Below are 19,595 nucleotides of genomic sequence, written 5' to 3' on the forward strand. Positions count from 1 at the left end.
CGGGGAAGCTCCTCATGTTCCTGCGTCCCATTAACGGGCCACCTTGAGATAAATAGCTCTTTCTCCCCTTTGCCATAAGGTTTTATATCAAGCGACATGTGTTGAGTATCTTACTGCAGGTTATATTCTTGCCTTCGGATATAAAACAATCACTTTTTGGAGCATGCCGCTTGCTTTTAGTGCATACTTGCAGGTGGACCCACACACTGTGTTTATGGATGTAAGGAAAGGACAGTGGCAGGTGACAGGTTAACTCTGCTGTGTAAATTCCTGGGCCGTGTATGATGTAGCCTGTGATCCTGCGGTCTGTGATTAGATCTGAGCTAGTAAATATCCTGTGATTAATCAAAAGGGCTTGTTCTGCGTGTAGCTTCCCCGTGTCACCTTCACAGCTGGGGAGCAGGGCCGTCTTGTTTACCTCGCTCCACCTCCATCTCTTCAGGCCTGGTCTTATTTCATCACAAAAAGCCAGAGCTGAGGACATGGTCAGCATCATAATGTAGATATAGATGAGGAAAAATTGGAGAAATGTATCTTTTTTTTTTTTTTTACATTTGTTGACCAAAATGGGTAAAATGTAAATTCTATAAACAGATGAACTCTTTAAATGGGGGTTCTTAAAGTCCCACTCCGATCATCTTTTGAGCCATTGTAAATGCGTTCCTAATGGTCTTTTAATTATGACTATTTTTTTGTTGTTTTCCAGGCCATAGTTTCTGCAGAACAGCAGTAGTTCGTTATAAATTCACCTCTAAGTTGTTGGTGGGACTGTAAGCCTGCCCCATACCCCATCATCCATCTGTTTACACAGGTGAGGGGCTGCTTGTTTGCAGCCCATCACAACCCCAACCTAACATTACTGGTGCAACAAAAATGGTGTGAAAAGGAGCTTTTCAGCTGTACAGGTCTGAGTCAGATGCCAGCTCGGACGAGGAAACAAAGACGTACATGGATCAATTTGTCTAAAAGCAGATGCATCAGAATGAAGTGGAGTTGGGAGCTTGTGGCCAGCTGATTCTAGCTACTACATTTAAAAGAGATTGTTCCAATGGCATTTTTCCATCTGCTCCTGATTCACATTGAGAGAAATACTCAGAAATGCAATTTTAGACAAAATGTTCTTTATGTATGTCCTACATCACAGGTAAAAATGCTACAAGAATGTTTAAAAAACACAGAATACACCATTTTCATTGGAGGTCTGCAAAAAAAGCAAGCTCACAAATTCATGTAGTCAAAATGCAGATTTTTCCCTGTGAATTTGGGATACAAAACATTGTATAAGCAGCTTTAAAAAAAATTCTAATCGAGTGCTATAAAAAAAGTTATAGAGATGAAAGTAAATGTCACAGCTTTATCCTTTTAATTACGACAAAATTAGCACTCGGGCTGTGAGCAACCTCTAGAAACGGTGTCACTACAGGCTCGTTACATCCATGAAGCATGTTCAAAATGAAGGCCAACATGATAATGGGTGATTATAGTAATTAATAGACTGAACTAATTACTTTAGCCAGTTGACGTTCATTTAATGCTGGGGAGTAAGTGTGTGTGTTTGAGCCTGCTCAACTGAAACTGACTCATTTCTAATTAACCATCCAGCTCTGCTTCCTTACAGCTGCCACAGCATTGTCTGATACATGGTGTGATTTTAGTTAGGTCCTGTGAATTGTGTGTATTGGAGGGAGGGGGTCAGCCTTTTAAAATCTCTCATAGTTCCCAATCCGATCGCTTGGAAAATGGGTTTTGATGTCCCGACTTGTCAGTAGAGCACAGTTTCCCTGATTGCTGCAACCTCTTCTGGTGATGACTGTCATCTGAATACAAACCATAGGACTTGCATGTCATGTTAATAAAAGCATTAAAAAAGCTTGTATCCCTCTACCAAAGTGCAAAGTCCTGTCCTGTCTGGGAGTATGGATCTCTAATTGCTTTTGCGAGGTGGTGTCACAGAACTCCACTTCATGTCACATCTGCCAAACCCCAGTGCACATCACTGTCAATAAACCAGAGAAATCTTCCTAACAAGCCTGTGATTGCATAAATCTGGAGCTGGACTAGCGTCAAAAAGACTAAACAACCTTTAAGAAGACTTCATATTCAATCTTTTGGAGTCAAATTGAATTTTAGCAAAATAAAAAATAAATATAAGGAAACCCACTATATTTCTCTATTAGGATTGTGTCTGAACGGCCTTTTTTGTGCTTCATCAGATTCACTGTAGTGAAGCAGTGGAATGAAGTTTCCTGCAAAGGGGTGTGAGTGGGTTTGACAGGCTGAGTGAAATATGTGCCCGACGTTTTTCATCATAGGAGCCCCGACCAACAATGCAAATGTGAAGCCCTTTCCAGAGGTCATTTTAAGCATAACACCTTAATGAAAACAAGTTCAAACCGATTTTATATTTTAAATCTGTGTAAATCTGATGAATTAGCTTTGTTTTATTGAAGGCTCTGTGTTTGGATGGCCTCTGCGTTAACATCCATGATCATCAGAGCACCAACCACATCCTAAAGAGAGAATGATAGACTTGATCTGTCTCACGGTCTTCTCTTAACAGGTGATGAATCGACTTAATGGTGGGTGGACTGCAGAGCCACACAAGGGGGAGGACTGAGTGGGGGTATTAAATGACATGGTTTTATAGCCTATCAGCATTGTCATACTACCGCTGCAATTTTCATTCTGCACCATAAGGCTGGTTGGATATTAGGCCCTAAGCTTGGTTAAACACATTTAAACATGATGCCTTTTGCTGCCGTTTGTCATCGCCAATGAAAAAAGTTTGAAGACTTCATTGATATGTTTTCTTATTATAATTAATTTTTCAGTCTATTTTTCTCAATGAAAAAATATCTGTCCATATTATTTTAAGATTTGTCAGTGTTTGTCTAGATTCCCATAATACTTTGCTGATTTTTTCATCTAGTCTTCCCATTTTTGTTGTTCTTTGCATTCATTTCAACCACATGTTAGATTTGAACTAAACCACAAACAAGTACCTGCTGCCAGCTTGCTGTGCAAACACCAGGTATTCAAATGCAAGAACACACGTGTCTCTTTCAGAAGCTAAATTCTTACAATTCCCAAAACACTGAAGCGATAAACTGTAAGCATGATGCACATGTGATAGAAGGGCTTTTACGCACCTGAAGCTGTAAGCACTAAGCCAGGTGAGCCGCCAACATTCTGATCAAGTATTTACCAGCCTGATGTCAACACAGCTCATTATTGTGATGAATTAGCCAGCTGATTATGGCTGTTTGTTGTCATTCAGATGTGTACCTGTCAGTAGGACCCATTTTCTGAAGACGATCATCCTCTGAATAAGTAACAACCTCTTTAATTTCAGTTGACTCCTTAACCATCTGCTGTGTATTATTCTGTCATTTTCTTTGGCTTCAGATTGATTCCTCCTCTTAAACCGTGTTTATAATCATCCCTCCCTCTGTATTTAGATGGATCAGCGAATTCGAGTTGAAGCAATTTACAAATGAGAGCTGTTAAACTAAAAGAGAAAGCAACGATTGAGTACAGGGGTCTGCAACCTGAGGCTATTATTCCTCCCTTGCAGATGTTTGGCTTTGAAGAAAAATGCTGACAGTTATGATATAAAAAAAAGGATTCTACACAAACGTTTTCACATTTATAATCAGTAGTAAAAGGACAAAAAGGGGGACAGGGCACCAAATTGACAACCATAGTAAATGCCATGTAAAACTTAGCTTTTTTGTATTTTTTTAAATTTAAGAAAAATCTGCTGCTACGGAATGATCTCATTTAACACAGAGTGGATTTTATTTTGAAAGGAAGTTGTATTTGCTGCTGTCAAAATAAAATACATTAAAATTGTTACATAAAGAAAAATATAACATATTTATTATTCATTTATTAAAATATTTATTAATGAATGACTTAATGTAATACATGATATATATTATCTAAATGGTGTCTCAGTGGCTTTCGCTGGGATTGACCCATGAAACTGGCCAGAACGGCTTTTTTGGTGTTGGTGCTTCCAGCTATCAAAGAACAAACATTTCACTTGCGCTTTTGCGTTCAAGTAAATGGAAAATCAAGGTTATAGTTGAGCTTATATGGTTTGATGCATATTTGCATCAATAGACATCAAGGGGTTAAATGTTAGCGACCTCTGAAGTCTACAAACTAGTGATAATTGAAATCTTAGCAAGTTCTGCCTTACCAAATGTAAAGCTTTCATGGTTTCATTCAATTTATCAATAAACTCGTTTGTCAACTGAATGTATGCAGTTAATTTTACCATTTATAAATATAACAGACTTAACTTTTAGTTAACAGTAAAAACGGACAAAATCCACTTTTTTAGATTGAATGTAAAACTTTTTTCCTGTTAACCATGAATTACACAAGAGAGCAGCAGAAAGTGAAGGAGCAGTGCTTTGAGATAACTGGTTTCCCATTAAAGGATATTGGCTTGTTAGAATGGCCCCTGTCGTAATGCCAGACAAGAGTGCATGTGACCTTCAGCCGTTAAACCAGCCTGTTAATTACCTAATAATAAAATATTTTTACTGTGCAAATTTCCTTTCAGTGTAATTGAATATCTCTGCTTTCCCTCATTTTATTTTCACTCCCATCGGCTGTGAATCCTCACCATAACTGGCTGAAATGACAACGTGGCCGGCCTTCCTCCACCCTCCCATCTCTCTGCCTCCCAGCTCGCCTCCCTGCAAACTTTACATTTCAACCATTCTCATTATGGCACAGATTACAGAAGCCTATTGGTCCTCATTAGCACCCACTGATCCTTGGCTGAGCCCATGTCCTAACATCTTTTAATTAGCATTCTGGAAATCTAATCAATGTAATAACTCAAATGAATCTCCTCTTTTACACTTATTTTTTCCATCCTTTTATTTCAGGATGTTCTTGGTTTGATGGCTCTTAGAAAGTTAAGTGCTGTCGTAGGCTGCCAGGTATATGATGAGGGAAGAAGGCAGCTTGAAGTCCATTGATTTTAAAGGGGGTTGTCCTGCTTTAATTTTCCTTGTACCCATCTTTGCTGCTTGTCGGTGGAGGAACACACCAGATTCAGGTAATCAGGATATGACTGGAAAAACCAGGACATTGACCGGTTTTGGTGGAAATGAAAGACGATAGAAACCTTTAATCAGTGAACATGTCATGATGCCACCACCGTGACAGAACATCAGTGGATGTCGCTGATATCAAGTTGTTGGAGTTTCACCTTTTGATCTTTTCTAAAAGTATTCCCCATGGTCTTTGAATTATTATGAAGTTTTCAGCAAAAATAAAAAAATATGGTGTTTTCTAGGACATAGTTTCTGAAGAGCAACACTAGTTCATCAAAAATGTTGACACGGAGCAAGCCTGCCCCCGCTTTTCATCACCTGTTTATTTGCACACACTCCCACTAACTTAGAGTCCTTAACAACCCCAACCTAACATGCAATATTGAAGCTATCCAGCCTACAGTTTTGAGCTAAACGCCAGCTCAGATGAGGAAAACGAAGACGTACATGGATCTATTTGTCGACAAGTGGATGCATCTGAATGGAACGGAGAAGGGAGCTTGTGGGCAGCCATAGTAGCTTCTACAACACAACTACAAGCATTTTCCAACAAAATTTTTTTGTCTGCTTCTGATTCACAACAATTTGAATAACAAAATACTCAGAAATACAATTTGGAGCCTAATTTTCTTTATACATGTCCTCAATCGTGACAAAATTGCCACAAGAACATGTTAAAAACACCAATAACAAGATTTTCATCGGAGTGGGTCTTCAAAAAGTCCGATCGAATTTTTTAAAATGAATTTCACGTATAAAACCTTGAAAAGCTTCACTCCCAGGCCAGGTTTTGCAGTGAGATTTGAAGTGAAGGCCAAAGCGGGGTATAGCACTGGACGGCCATTTTGTGTCTGGTTTTACTGGTTGTCACATTAACTGCACTTCACTGCAAAGCTGCATGTCTCTGTCTGATGTGTTTATCACTACACTTGCAGGCTAGGCAGAACAAACTGAACTGAATTTAAAATACATTTATGCTGTTAGATTTTTAAGTGTTTGTGGGTTTCTTTTTGTTAACTTAACAGAGAAACTACAGTTTGTACCCCAGTTTCTTTGAATTCACTCACCTTTGTGAGAGGCAAAGTGCTGCTTCTGTGCCATATGTCCAGGATAGACAAGTTGGCATCACTTTGACCGGACAGACAAAAGACACCAGCATGTGACGGGGCGCAGACCTGCCGTTACCCAGCAGCTCTGGCAGGCCTCTCGCTGCAGAATGATGAATGGTTGCACACACGTGGCACGCTTCCCCTTTCACATGCAAGTTTGGAAAAAAAAACGCACACGCAGCGCTTGCCGTCGGGTCAAGCAGGATTTGGCATTGCATCACACACACAGATATACTAAGACAGACGTGTATCCTTGCTGTGGCACTGTAATATTCAGAGCCAGGTGCAGGTAGAAGGGGGAATAAGGTTGTGTTTATTAGCAGCTCCCTTGGTGTTCTCTAAATTGCCTTGTTTGCTCGGCACAAGCACACAAACAGATGCTGTCCTCTGTGCTCTGGGTAATTCTTGGGGTCTCTGGGTATTTACTGAAAGGCCTACCCTTATCACACACAGCCTCATTTGTGCCAGTGCATACGTTCTCGGCATACAAACCCACGCTGGATCAGAGGACCTGGGAAAACACATTTGTGTGTTAATTCTAGGCTGTTATTCAAAAATACAGCTTGGCTCATGTGAAGAAGGAGACATTGTCACTCCAGATAAATAATTGAACTTACCCCCATACAGCAGACCTCATAGTCCACCACCCTCTCAGTGAGACAATTTCACTCTTATTAAGAAAATCTGCATTTAGGAGGAACCAATGCTATCAGTCGAAATTAATCTACTTTGACTGATACCTAATGTGACCACAGTCATCGAGTAATTATTGTCTGGATGGCTGTGCACCAGCCTCATAACCGATGTCCTCCTCCTGCCCCCACAAAAGAGCTAGTCTTGGTGTGTGAATCCCTCAGCAGCGGGTTGGTTATGGCAAGCATGTCATTAAGCGCTTGATCAGTGAGTCGTGATCGGTCTGCCCTGTATTATTGTGATTAACGTCCACTCAGCAGACAACTGTCCCGTTGTCACCAGTCATACCATCTGAGATCTTCACAGTCTGGGATGAAGGCCAGTTGAAGGACCTTGTTGGGTAGAATGTAACAATTCGGCCAAACAATGGCGCACACGTTCACTTTTACTGTCCATCAGCTCAAAAACCATGCACGGGGTGCATCGTTTGTTCCACGAGCAACTGTGTTCTGTCTGCGTGTCGACTTAGATTAGTGAACCCACCGTATATCTTCTGCTGCACTGCATCCCCATCAGGCCCACACACCTTTATGTCTCTGCATGCACTGAAATCCAAAATCCACTTTCTGTTCTCCCTGTCTGTCTCTCATCTCACTCTGCCCACTAATGAGGTTGATTTGACGCAGATCATAACTTTGAGGAAGGCACTCCAAGAGGCTATGCACGTTCTCACTGAATGTCAGATTAGATCACAGCAAGAGGGGGGTAGCCTCTCACTGACCCTCGTCTCTTCCCCTCAGACAGTTGTTTGCTTACATAGGAGCCTTTGCGGGGGGAAAAAAGGCCTGCAGACCCACTAAAAGGAGTTCAAATGAAGAACCTGATCTAATGCAATCGCTCTCCAAAGCAGGAGTTGAAGAGAGAATTGCTGACTAAACTTTGCCTCCTGGATCGTGAGGTTTTTTGCTGAACTGTGGCTTTTGGAGAGCAGACACGAAAACTCTTCTGGGTCTTTATTTCTGTTTCATTCACCAACCAAAAGTCTGACTCCCCTCTTTTTTGCTGTCGTGCATTCGTTGGTGGAAAAGAGTCAGTTCTGATTACAAAGTAAATGCTGGAGAATCAGACAGGGGGGAGTCACACGCTGATATGCATTCTATCAGGATGATTTATGCAAATTATGCACATTATTCCCGCAGGAATCTCTCTTCTGAAAGTGCCAGGATAAATTGCCGGAAATTAGCCATAAAATCTACTGTGCAGGGAGTGTGAGGTGAAGGCCGCCAAGGAGCCAAGGACATTGGGCTGCCGTGGTTACGCTTGGCCTGCCCTGCCTCCCCCCATAGTTGGCATTCATGGCTGTTAAAGACCTCTGCTCAGACGGATACACTGAAGTAGTACTCAACACATCAGGAGGATCAGCCAAGCAAGTGTTACACCAACGGCGGGCTTTCATGCTCCAGTAACGTGACAGATTTTTATCAAAGGGATGAAGTTTTTATGGATTTAGTTTTGTTTCAGATTTTGACTATGTTTGAATTCATAGTAACTCCTGGAAAACAATCTTTAAATCGAATGAGTGCTAGAGTTTTTATTCTGTTAGATGAACAAGTTTTAAAAAACGCTTTCCAGCAATCACATAAATTTGTGCAAAGAGCAAAGAAGATCAATTATGACAGAGCACTGTGTATCTGAGTGTGTGTGCATGGCAAAGGAGCCAAACAGACGTGTTGAAAAGAGTGAATCTCACTATAATGGTGTCACCCTCCTGTCCTAATTTTAATGTGGAAGCCAGAGCTAATGAACATCACCGACTGGAGATGAAAGCCACTTCACCTTCACTTTAACGAAGCCTGAGAGGGTCAGGATCCACACACTGATCAGGACTAGTGATCTTTCTTACACCGCAAACATCCAGATACCAACCAGGTATCTGCTTTGCTTTCAAGACTTTTGTGTGGCAAAATAGTAAGAGGATTGTGTCAGAGTTGAGACAAACCCTGCCCTTTTTCTTTGTTGTTTTGGTTCATGGGAAAAAGAGCAGCTGGTGAAAGCTGCACATCCGCTCAAATCAAATGGCATAACATTATCTGAATGTAAGGTCACAGAAAAAAGTTCAGTGCTGTCTTGACCACTACATCATCTCTATTTTCACATTTTTGTCATATAAAACCTTAATTAGTTTAATTCAAAGCTGTGAAGGCAAAAAGGGTTTTCAACAATATTTGTAGATTTTTTTAAGCTTTCTAAGAATAAAAAACTGCACAGCCAAAGGTCCGTTTTGAGCAACAGTACAACAAAAGAAAACCAAATTAAATGAACAGACTTGTACAGCATTTTTAATTTTATTTACTTTACTCAACTATATGCAAAAGTAGAGCCCTCCACTTCATCGCACCTGTTTGTGTTTACTGAAATCCATTGTGATTTTTTTTTTTCCAGTAAACAACCTGTGCATCAACAGAACTCCAAATTTCTCTCATCTGCCGTGAGTCCATTTAATCTCTGGGAAATAAAAGAACATCAGATTATGGTACAAAAACAGAGCCATCGGTAAACAGGGATTAGGGTTTGGGGACTTTAATCTGATTAATATGGAGGCAGATGCAATACTAAGGATGTTACTCAACAGTAGGATTTCAAGGGAGAAGATAATCACACTTCACTACGTCATTTATTGTTGAATGGAAGGCGTTTCACCACTGCCATATGTTTACCTGACCTCGGAGCATCCTCGTGGAAAACAAAAAAAAGGAGATTTTAAACTGGAATTAGGAGCTCGGAGTACGATGGAAAACATAAAATTAGAAAAGCACAATGAAAGATAAATTATCCAGTAAATAAAGGAGTGTGATCTTCAAACTATCTCTTTTTTCTCTTAAAGGTAATTTAAACAAATTTTTTATTGCGCAACTATCACCACAAATGTTCACTTTTCTGAGGATTTAATACCATGCATATTTCTTGAATCTGAATCTTGTAATATCATCTCGAAGCTAGCGCAATTGTATTAACATTGGAAAATATTTCAGGTCATATCAAATGTGAGTTTAAATTTCTATCCAAAATTTAAAGGACTGAGACGCTCTCAGAAAAATAAGAACAACTTGAAATCTTTTGCCCACAAAAATTGCACTTATTACAGCCCAATGATGCACTTTCTTGGCATGTTTTAGGTTACAAGTAGGAGAAAAAAGTGGTTGTTGTTGACATTCTGAGTTACAATTACATCAGCCTGCTTTACGTTCTCAAAAGAAGACAATCTTATGCATCCCTATCGGACGTCGGACACAAATGAATTGCCACACTGAGGTTGATTTGGGTCATCAAATTGTGCACCACATATATCTTATTAAACAGTGTTGAGCGCCACAGGGATGATGACTCTCTAGAGTTTTGCTAGTGACTGATAGGACAGAAGCCATTCAAATTACGATGTTTATGTATATTTTGACTTTTATGGTCGTCATTTTTAGCATACAGTACTTGCGTTGTGAACGAACACCCTGCTGGACCTCGATATGGTAAATGGAGCACTTTTCTATGTTATGAAAGGAACATTTTATCTTCCTTGCATCCATGAAGGGTCTGTATTTGACTTTTAGACGGATTACGCTTTATTGCACTCATAAATATAGAAAATAAGATTGGGGGGCAAGCAAAGGAAAAAAAAACTGGATATACTGGTATTCTATTTCCTTGACATCTTCATCTGGAAACATGTCAGAGACTTTGTTGGGACATTTACAATTCTACGCTGATACTGCTGTACTGTTTCCTGTTTTCTCCTGGATGCTCCACTCTGTTTTCCACACACATATGGCTTAGTCTCTCCCTTGGGGAAGTTCCTATTCTGGGCTAATGTGAATATTAGTATGGGTTAAATGTTCCAGTCATTTGTGCATTAATGCATATTGCATAATTTATGTTTTTTTAACCGCCAGTTTCCAAAGGGAAGGTGGGAAAGCGGATCTCTATTTTGTAACTTGAAATATCAAAGATGAGCTCTGTAACAGGACTAACTGGTTAGTCTTGATTAAGAGCCGATCTGTGCAGATTTGAGGCATTCAGGAGCATGATAGGATTAAATGGGACAAATAATAACCCTGTGGTTAGTGAATCTCCACATCCACACAAAGCCTGGATCCAAGATAGTCAAAAAATTCGAGAAACCAACAACACCTAATCGTATGAGTTAAGATTGACATATCTGCAGATTGTCCCTTAAAATAAATAATATTTCGATATAAATGTGTGTTTTGTGTCTGGCTGGTTGATCTTGAAATGTTTAGCTAGTTTTGGAGAATCCTAAAACTTTAATAATGCAACAATAGAAATATAGAGCATTTGATTCCACAAATTACTACAATAAAGGACGGTAAAGAAGCTAATTTGCAAGTTTAAAACAATCTCTCTGTCCATGGTGCTGAAATCTTTAACATTTTGATTTATCAACTCAAATATGTGTATAAATATAGGCCACATTTTTTACACGTTTTTTTGGCTATTAAAAAGTCAGGTGTTATTTTTATGTTATTTAAAAATACAGCTTTAAAAAAATCTTTTTAGGAATATATTTGCTTTTGTTTTGATGCAGCTTTGACCAAGATGCGGACAAAGGGTGAATCTCTCCAGAGTGCAACTGATCGCTGCGCGGTGATTGAAGACCACAAATTGCTGCAATGAAGACGGTCGTAATTACGTTGCTTAATCACGTTCTCGAGGTCTAATTACCTAAAGTGCGTGTTTTAATTATGCAAAGCCGGGTCTAACAGTGACGGTTTTCATACACACTTGTTTTCGAATTATTGTATTATTGTACACCGTCATGGAAATCATTGTAATGGGCACAATAAAGGTCATTGGAGCCTCTATTTTCTCCGTTATAAAGAAACGTCTTATTGCAGCCCCGAAGCAACATCCAGCACCACGTCTGGCCTCCATTCCCGACACTTAGCGTGACTTACAGCTGAGGAAAGGGTAACTAATCTCGATTGAGTGGAAAATGAGGCTGCCTTGATTTCTCCTGAACTTTTACACCTGCTGAGGGATTCCGTAAGCTTTAAGCAGCGTGGAAAACACACACACACACACAAAGTTGTATTTGGGATAAATAATCAGATTAAGATTTTTTTTCTGATGTTCAAAATATTTTAATAAAGCTTTCAACACTGAAATACAAATAAACTGCCCTCTTCGTCCATATCTACAATAATCACAGCCTGTCCTGACAAGAAGACTCCGTGTTTGAGGGAAAAAGAAACAAAACATCAACTTATTAAACAATGTGCAATACAAGCAAAATATCCATCATAAATATCCAAAATAATAAATTACAAAAGACTTATTAAAACACCTGATAATTTCTTGATTTTGACTTTTTTCTGTTTTTCCTTTATACTGCCCTAAAATGAATAAAAACTGGCATGCGCTGCAGCTAACAAGAATCAGAGACAGCACAGCAATAACTGACTGATTTGGACCACTTAACTTAGTTTCTATTTTATTTCACCTTTCCCCGTTTAGAACATTCCACGTGGTCACTGATGAAGTTCGGGAAAGCAGGCCTTGACTCGGAGGAGAATGAAAGGAAGATAGAAAAACCGCGAGAAAGCAGCAGAAAGAAAGTGAGGCTGGACTCATGATCCGGGAAGATGTCCATCTATTCAAGTGATTAAGTCGCCCGAGTCTCCAGAAAGAGTCCATCATTGTGATCAATAAGTGACTTGACACTTGCGAGCCTGCGCAGGCCGCTCTCTTCTTCTGTTTGGTTTGCACTGCCATTCATACCAGCACTTCAAGGATGATTTATGTACACAATCAAGTATTGTTTGGAAAAAAACAACGCATTTTGATGCATTTATTAAATATTATAAAAGCATTACTTTTAGTCTCTAGTCTAACTTCAGCAACAGCAGTCTTACTTTTTTCCTCCAAAGTGTCCCCAAATGTGTTCTGTCGTGTGCTTTTAAGTCTGTCAGGTGCAGTTAAGGCTTGTCAGTGCACTGTTTGCAGAGGCTGGATGTGGCATTGTTGAACAGGGTACATTTGTCGGGGCACGAGGATGTTGGCACCCCGGCGGGGAAGGGGTATCCGGGCGGTTGGTCGTACGCGCCCAGCCCGGGAGCTGCCAGCGCCGTGGTGGCCGGTATGGAAGCTGCAGAGATGGCTTGGCCCTGGTTGAGATACGCCACCAGCCTCCTCATTTCCTCCAGCGCCTGCGCTTGCATCAGGATATAGTTTTTGGCGAGCAGCAAAGTGGCAATTTTGGAGAGTTTCCTCACCGACGGACTGTGCGCGTACGGGATGACCGCTCTCAGCTCGTCCAGCGCGTCGTTCAAATCGTGCATCCGTCGTCTTTCTCTGGCGTTGATGTTTAGTCTCAGCATTTTCTGCTCTTTGGTTTTCTTACCTCCATCCGTTTTCCCCGCGGGCACCGTCCGCCCATCAGTCAGCAGGACCATGTCACACCTGCCGTCACTATCATCATCGGGGCTCTGCTCACCGCCGCTGCTCTCAGCCGCCGAAGTCCTGTTGGCGCTCTCCCCGTATTTGACACACAAAGATCCGGTGGGGAGACCCAGTGGTCCCCCTCTGCCTCCCACCAATCCACCGGGCTGAATTGGATCCGGGTCGGCTTGATCAAAGCAGCTGATGGGTGACTGGCGGTCTCTGGGTGGTAGTTCAATACCGGCTGACGATCTAAACGGGTCCATCTTTTTCGTGGACACGGCGCTGAGAGTTTTGTGAAAAATGTCTCCAGCGCCGCCGCTCAAGTTCATCCTCCGGTCCATATCCTCGTAGACTCCGCGTCCTCGCAGGTTTCTGTCGCCTGTGGAAACTCTTGGCGTGTCTCTGCTAGTGTCTCCCTCTGCGCGTTGCAAGTTGAGCTGCGCGTCAGGGGTAAAGTCGCAGCCTCGCTCCACTTGTCAGCTGAGGTGTAGTGAGGAAGAGGAGGCTCGTGTATTAAGTGTTGCTCTCTCCTTCCCGTCTCTACGTCTGATTCACCTTCTCAGGATCTCCACGATGGTCCTCCTTACGCGCAAGACGCTCCAGTCTTTTTACATCATTATCTCGAGGCGGGTTGTTAAAGAGAGTTCGCCTATTGGGACAGAGGCGCGCGCTCCCCTCTTTGTCTCCACCCAATCAGGTTAACGTTTTAATTAACGGGGTTTAAACGATGACAAGCAGTACAGCGTGCGCCCCTACTCTTCCTTTTGGGCATGTGTGTGCGCGTCTGTTAGTGACTCTGTTACTCCACAAGGACTTTCTCTGCTGCAGGTCGGATCATCAGTGGAACTAAAGACCAGTCTTTATGGGGCGGAAAGAGTTCAAATAATTAAAGCTACATTATTTAATACATCCATGTCTAAAACCAATAACTTTGATTCGGACAAATCTCACAAATTCTGGAAATTTTGTGGTCAGCAAGGTCTGATTCAATTAAGTTCAATTTTTTCTGATATTTCGTTACCTGAAGCTGAATTTATTGTTGTTTTTTGTCAAATCAAACAATTAATGATCACACAGATAATTTCAAAGTAGGCACATTTCAGTTTTTCCAAGTCCCTTTCAGCTCTGCACACAATAAAATCCAGAATAACAATGCTGCCATCTTTTGGATATTAAGGGTTATTACATCTTGGGGTTGAAATTTTATTTAATTTAGACACAAACAAATAAAGCAGTCATTCAAACTTGGCTGGAAACTTGAGAAGTTTATAGTTTAACTAACCAGAAATTATTTTTTTCTTTATTATGGTTCATGTAATAGTCCTATATTTGAAAAAAAATATTATAGTATATATTTATACACCCCCCCACACACACACACAATCAGGACCATAATGATTTGGACAGAGAAACATTCTGTCTAATTTAGTTTCTGTACATTACCACAGTGAATTTTAAATAAAACAACTCAAATGCCATTGAAGTGCAGACTTTCAGCTTTTATTCCATGGGTTGAACAAAAAGATTGCATAAAAATGTGAAAAACTAAAGCATTTTTTAAACACAGTCACTTCATTTCATGGGCTCGTAAGTAATTGGACAAATGAAATAACGGAAAATAAAATGGTCATTACTAATAGTTGGTTGAAAAAAACCTTTGTTGGCAATGTCAGCCTGAAGTCTTGAACTCATGGACATCACCAGATGCTGTGTTTTCTCCTATATATATATATATATATATATATATATATATATATATATATATATATATATATATATATATATATATATATATATATATATATATATATATACATATATGTATATATATATATATACATATATGTATATATATATATATATATATATATATATATATATGTATATATATATATATATACATATATGTATATATATATATATATATATATATATATATATATATATATATATATATATGTATATGTATATATATATATATATATATATGTATATATATATATATATATATGTATATGTATATGTATATATATATATATATATATATATATATATATATATATATATGTATATATATATATATATATATATATATATATATATATGTATATATATATGTATATATATATATATATATATATATATATATATATATGTATATATATATATGTGTATATGTATATATATATATGTATATATATATGTGTATATGTATATATATATATATATATATATATGTATATGTATATATATATATATATATATATGTATATATATATATATATATATGTATATATATATATATATATATGTATATATATATATATATATATATATATATATATGTATAGTGCCCCCAAACAGTTTTTAAAATGAGGACATGTGGAATACAGTAGTTAAAATATTTTAACAAAAGATGATGCAGTGAAACTTTGTGTTTTCCTCCCATCACGTGTGAATGACACATGGGTGGGTTTGGTTAATTTACTGATGCCTTCATCTATCTCATTGCATTTACCTTGGGCTTCAAAGGAATTTAAAGTAACAAATGCATAAACAAAGCACAAGTGGTTAAAATGTAATTTTGTCTTGTTTATCTTAAATTACTTTTTTTGGCAAATCACACAATTGACAATTGATCTAATGTTAATCTTAAAACAGACAGTATGTGAGGAAGAATGCATGTTCAATTTCTGTAGAATATGTGAGCTGTCTGTTTTTTTTTTTCAGCTCTTTGGACGGCACCTTAGTTGTAATTCCACAAAGAGGATTTGAAGCAGGGCCTACTCATATTTACCACAACTCAAGGAGTCCCTGAGTGCACAGATGTGTGGTTTATGCAATAAACAGCAAGTCTGAGCTCTTCGTTAGCAGCTTCTTTTACATCTGTGTTCATAAGGGAATTATTGAAATTGAAGCCTACAGCCACTTAGTAAATATTCTCCTCTATATTCTATATTTGTAGTGGCAGAAACTGAAAGAAACACACAGAGGCTCTAAATTCTTCCCCTTTTCATAACAAGGTGGTTAGTTACCACGGCGTATGTGCTCCTAACATGTAACTATGATTACAAGATACATCTGCCAGTTGAATGCACAGAGAAAACGCCTTAGAGTTCTTCACCCAGTGAGTGTGTTGCCTTGGCAGCCACATATGTGGAGCAGGAATACGCTGTGTAGTAAAGGTTGATCATGCTTCTTGCACAGAACTGCCAAATGGACACAAAATCATGTTTAAATTGGAAATCTTTCCTCTTGTTTTAAATAATCGGTAAATAGATAACTGCACTGCCAAAAGAGGTACCCTATAATTAAGAAAAGAACACTAATATTAAGAAGAAACCTACTAGAATGCTCAAAAGGTATCTGTCCATGCAGCAAGTCATTTTTATGAAACAAGAAAGTTTATAATGATAAATTAAAATCTAGAAACCAGGATTCCACACAAACATTCATGAAGGGAAGCAAAAGCTAAAAAAGATATGTTTTAGATCGAATTACCTAAAATTCATTTGTTATCCAGCTCAAACATAAATATTTGTTTGCTAGTTCTCAGCTTGTGGTTTGAATTTTTTGAGTTTTTATGTACTTAATTGTATTTAATTTGGATCACAGTGACAAAAAAAACTGTAAGTGGAAATTAATATTTCAAAAGAAAATGTGAACAAAATGAGAATATCATCTTATTACAAGTTGGCCCATTTTAATAAATATTCACAAAATGTAACTTTAGCCCTTATTCTTAGAACATAAATCTAAATTATTTTCCCCCAAATATAAGTTCTTATTCTGAAATCAAGCAGTTTAAGGTTTTTTTGAGTCGTGAATCAAGTTTTTCTATTGTCAAGTATGGAGCAAAATGATTTTGACTTATTTTAATATAAAAAAAAAATCTACTTCTAGATTCTAACTGTTAAAGACAAAAAAATAATGATCTCAACAGTTTTGATTTTAAGAAAAGCTTGTAAAAGAGCAAAGAAAAGTTAAAACAACTTCAAACCTAATAAAATACCTCAAATGTCCAAAGACAAGGTTTCAAATCTTTGCAAGAATTAAACAGTTTGCAGTGAAGGATTCAAAATCCGATCTTAGTTCCAGCAAAACATTTCAAAACTGACTTTCATGAACGAGCAAACGTCCTAAATTTCAGAATAAAAGCATCATGGTCCCTGTGGACCTCTGGTCATCACAAGCACGTTTAACACTTTGTTCCACACACTCAAGGTCAGCACATTAGAACCTTTATTCTATCTTGTTTCAATTAGCTTCTGTGCCTTCTGGGGGCAAAATGCTTGAGGAGTTATGATCTAGCGAGAGAGAGAGACGATCACTTTGTCCTGAGATCACCTTCATGGCCAATCAGGCCCCGCTAATGAGACAAGATGGGCGAGGACGGAGAAACAGCCATTACAGTAACACTGTAAATGTCAGCACTTTGCAAATGAGGAGGATGACAAAACTGTAGGATATAGTAGCAAATGTTGTCATCGTGTAGCTCCCTTATTCTTTTTCCTCTGTTTCCTTAGTGAAGAGAGTATCTATGTTCTCCTGGAAAATAGTCAGTGAATAAATAAACCTTTAACCCTCCTGTTATGTTGCAGGTCAAATTGACCCATTTTAAAGTTTGAACATCTAGGAAAAATAGTTAAAAGTATTTTTTCAGCATGAAACTTCTCCTGCTTGCCTTAATTAGTGTAATCAACATATATTATGAATTTTGTTCATTTCACATATTTGCAACCCCCCCCCCCCCCCCGCATGTTTATATCACATAGATACTGTTCGGGTCAATTTGACCCGGCAGTCAAACTGGAGGTACAAGGATCTATTATTATAAGTAGTATTGCTTTCTTTGCAGCTGTGAGACATATTTCACCCCAATCACACATATAGACGCGCACGCACACACACACACACACACAGGTGTCTAGGTGTTATGACTTTTGATAGGAACCATTTATGCTCTTGCGGGAAAACTCAACCCACATTCAGTGGACACTCAACAGGGGAGGGGCAAAACATATAAAAGATTCTCTGCATGGGAGTCCTTCCAACATTACACAGGCAGACCTTTACAAAATGAGCAGCCAAAGCAGAAAGATGACGGTCCAGGAGGCTCTGGAAGTCATCACTGACCATGATCAGAAGAAGACTATCTTGAGCTTAATTCTAATTCTAATGATTCTGATTTTGAACCAGATGAGGGAATTACTATTCCTGTTCCTCCAAGCAATAATTTCATATCAAAGAATGGTGAAATACATTGGTCTTCATGCCCAAATATGCGTCAGACAAACCTGTCTGCAGAAAACATAATAAAAACAGTGCCAGGGCCCACTAGGATGGCAGTGACCATGTAAATTCAATTCAATTTAATTTTATTTTATTTGTATAGCCCAAATTCACAACAACAGTCGTCTCAATGGGCTTCGTATCGGTAATTGAAAAAGTAAAACATAAAATCGCGGTAAGGAAAAACACCTAAAAAAAAACGGATTCCAGAAAAAACGAAGAAACCTCAGGGGTGCCCACATGAAGGAGGGATCCTCCCCCAGGACGGACAGGCGATTACCAGAACTCATAGAGAAGAATTAATGTATCTAAATCTACAACTAAATATTTAAAGTCCAGCAGACAAGCTTCATCCAGATGGAATTGGGGGGATGGCCGGGGGCGCGAGTCCAGCCGCAGACAGGATCCAGGTCAAGACAAGCATGACCTGTGCGAAATGAGCAAAATTAATTTGCACAAAGCACAATATGATGACTGATCACTCCTGTGCTGTGTATATTTACAGACACACACACACAACTTCATATCGCAATTGCTTGTTTGTTGTATTTTGATTTTGTTTTTTTCTGGTTTACAGTGCATGTATGTAAAACAAAATTTCAATTATTATGTTTCAATGTTATTTAAAACTATTGTATTTTATATGGTGTTCTTTCAAAAGTAATACAGTAGTGAAAATTTTGAAAAAAGTTTGAACATGTATATTTTTAAGAAAAACGAGTGAATTATCTAATAATTGAACCACTTCCTGTTAATGGTAAAAACACCATTTTAACTAAGTTTTTGAAAGAATAACTGGTAATGGAGTTAGTGATGATGTATTCACACTGCTCGTTAGGATTTTTTGGGTTTCAGACATCTTTTAATTAATAAAAACTTCACCGGGTCAAATTGACCCAGGAACATCATCTCTGTTCCTCAGAAACGAACATAACAGGAGGGTTAAATTTAAACTTACTAGAAAATGTGTGCAGCAGCACAGAAATTCATGTGTCTGTGCTTTTAAATCAAGATAGGGTCACCAACCTGCCAG

At 38.6% G+C, this 19,595-nt stretch overlaps 1 protein-coding gene and 1 long non-coding RNA gene across 5 annotated transcripts in view; one reads left to right on the top strand and one right to left on the bottom strand.

Annotated features, from left to right (window-relative positions):
* Positions 1 to 19,595, top strand: part of LOC105356685 (uncharacterized) — a 52,930-nt gene that overhangs the window by 20,776 nt on the left and 12,559 nt on the right. The window contains exon 4 of one of the 4 annotated variants that reach the window (XR_002872384.2): positions 8,017 to 9,429. The exons of 1 other annotated variant lie outside the window; for it this stretch is intronic. This is a non-coding gene — a long non-coding RNA (uncharacterized LOC105356685). Of the gene's footprint in view, positions 1 to 2,560; positions 4,075 to 8,016; positions 9,430 to 11,414; positions 11,692 to 19,595 lie in introns of those variants that run through there. 2 more of the 4 variants (XR_013652416.1, XR_013652415.1) reach the window with 2 other exon arrangements.
* Positions 11,946 to 14,064, bottom strand: bhlhe22 (basic helix-loop-helix family, member e22). The gene has a single exon (XM_004081043.5). The coding sequence runs from the start codon at positions 13,609 to 13,611 to the stop codon at positions 12,805 to 12,807; it is 807 nt and encodes a 268-aa protein (XP_004081091.1). The 5' UTR covers positions 13,612 to 14,064; the 3' UTR covers positions 11,946 to 12,804.

This window comes from Oryzias latipes, chromosome 20 (assembly GCF_053564925.1).
Source record: "Oryzias latipes strain Hd-rR chromosome 20, Olatipes_Hd-rR_3.1".
Classification (NCBI taxonomy): Eukaryota; Metazoa; Chordata; class Actinopteri; order Beloniformes; family Adrianichthyidae; genus Oryzias; species Oryzias latipes.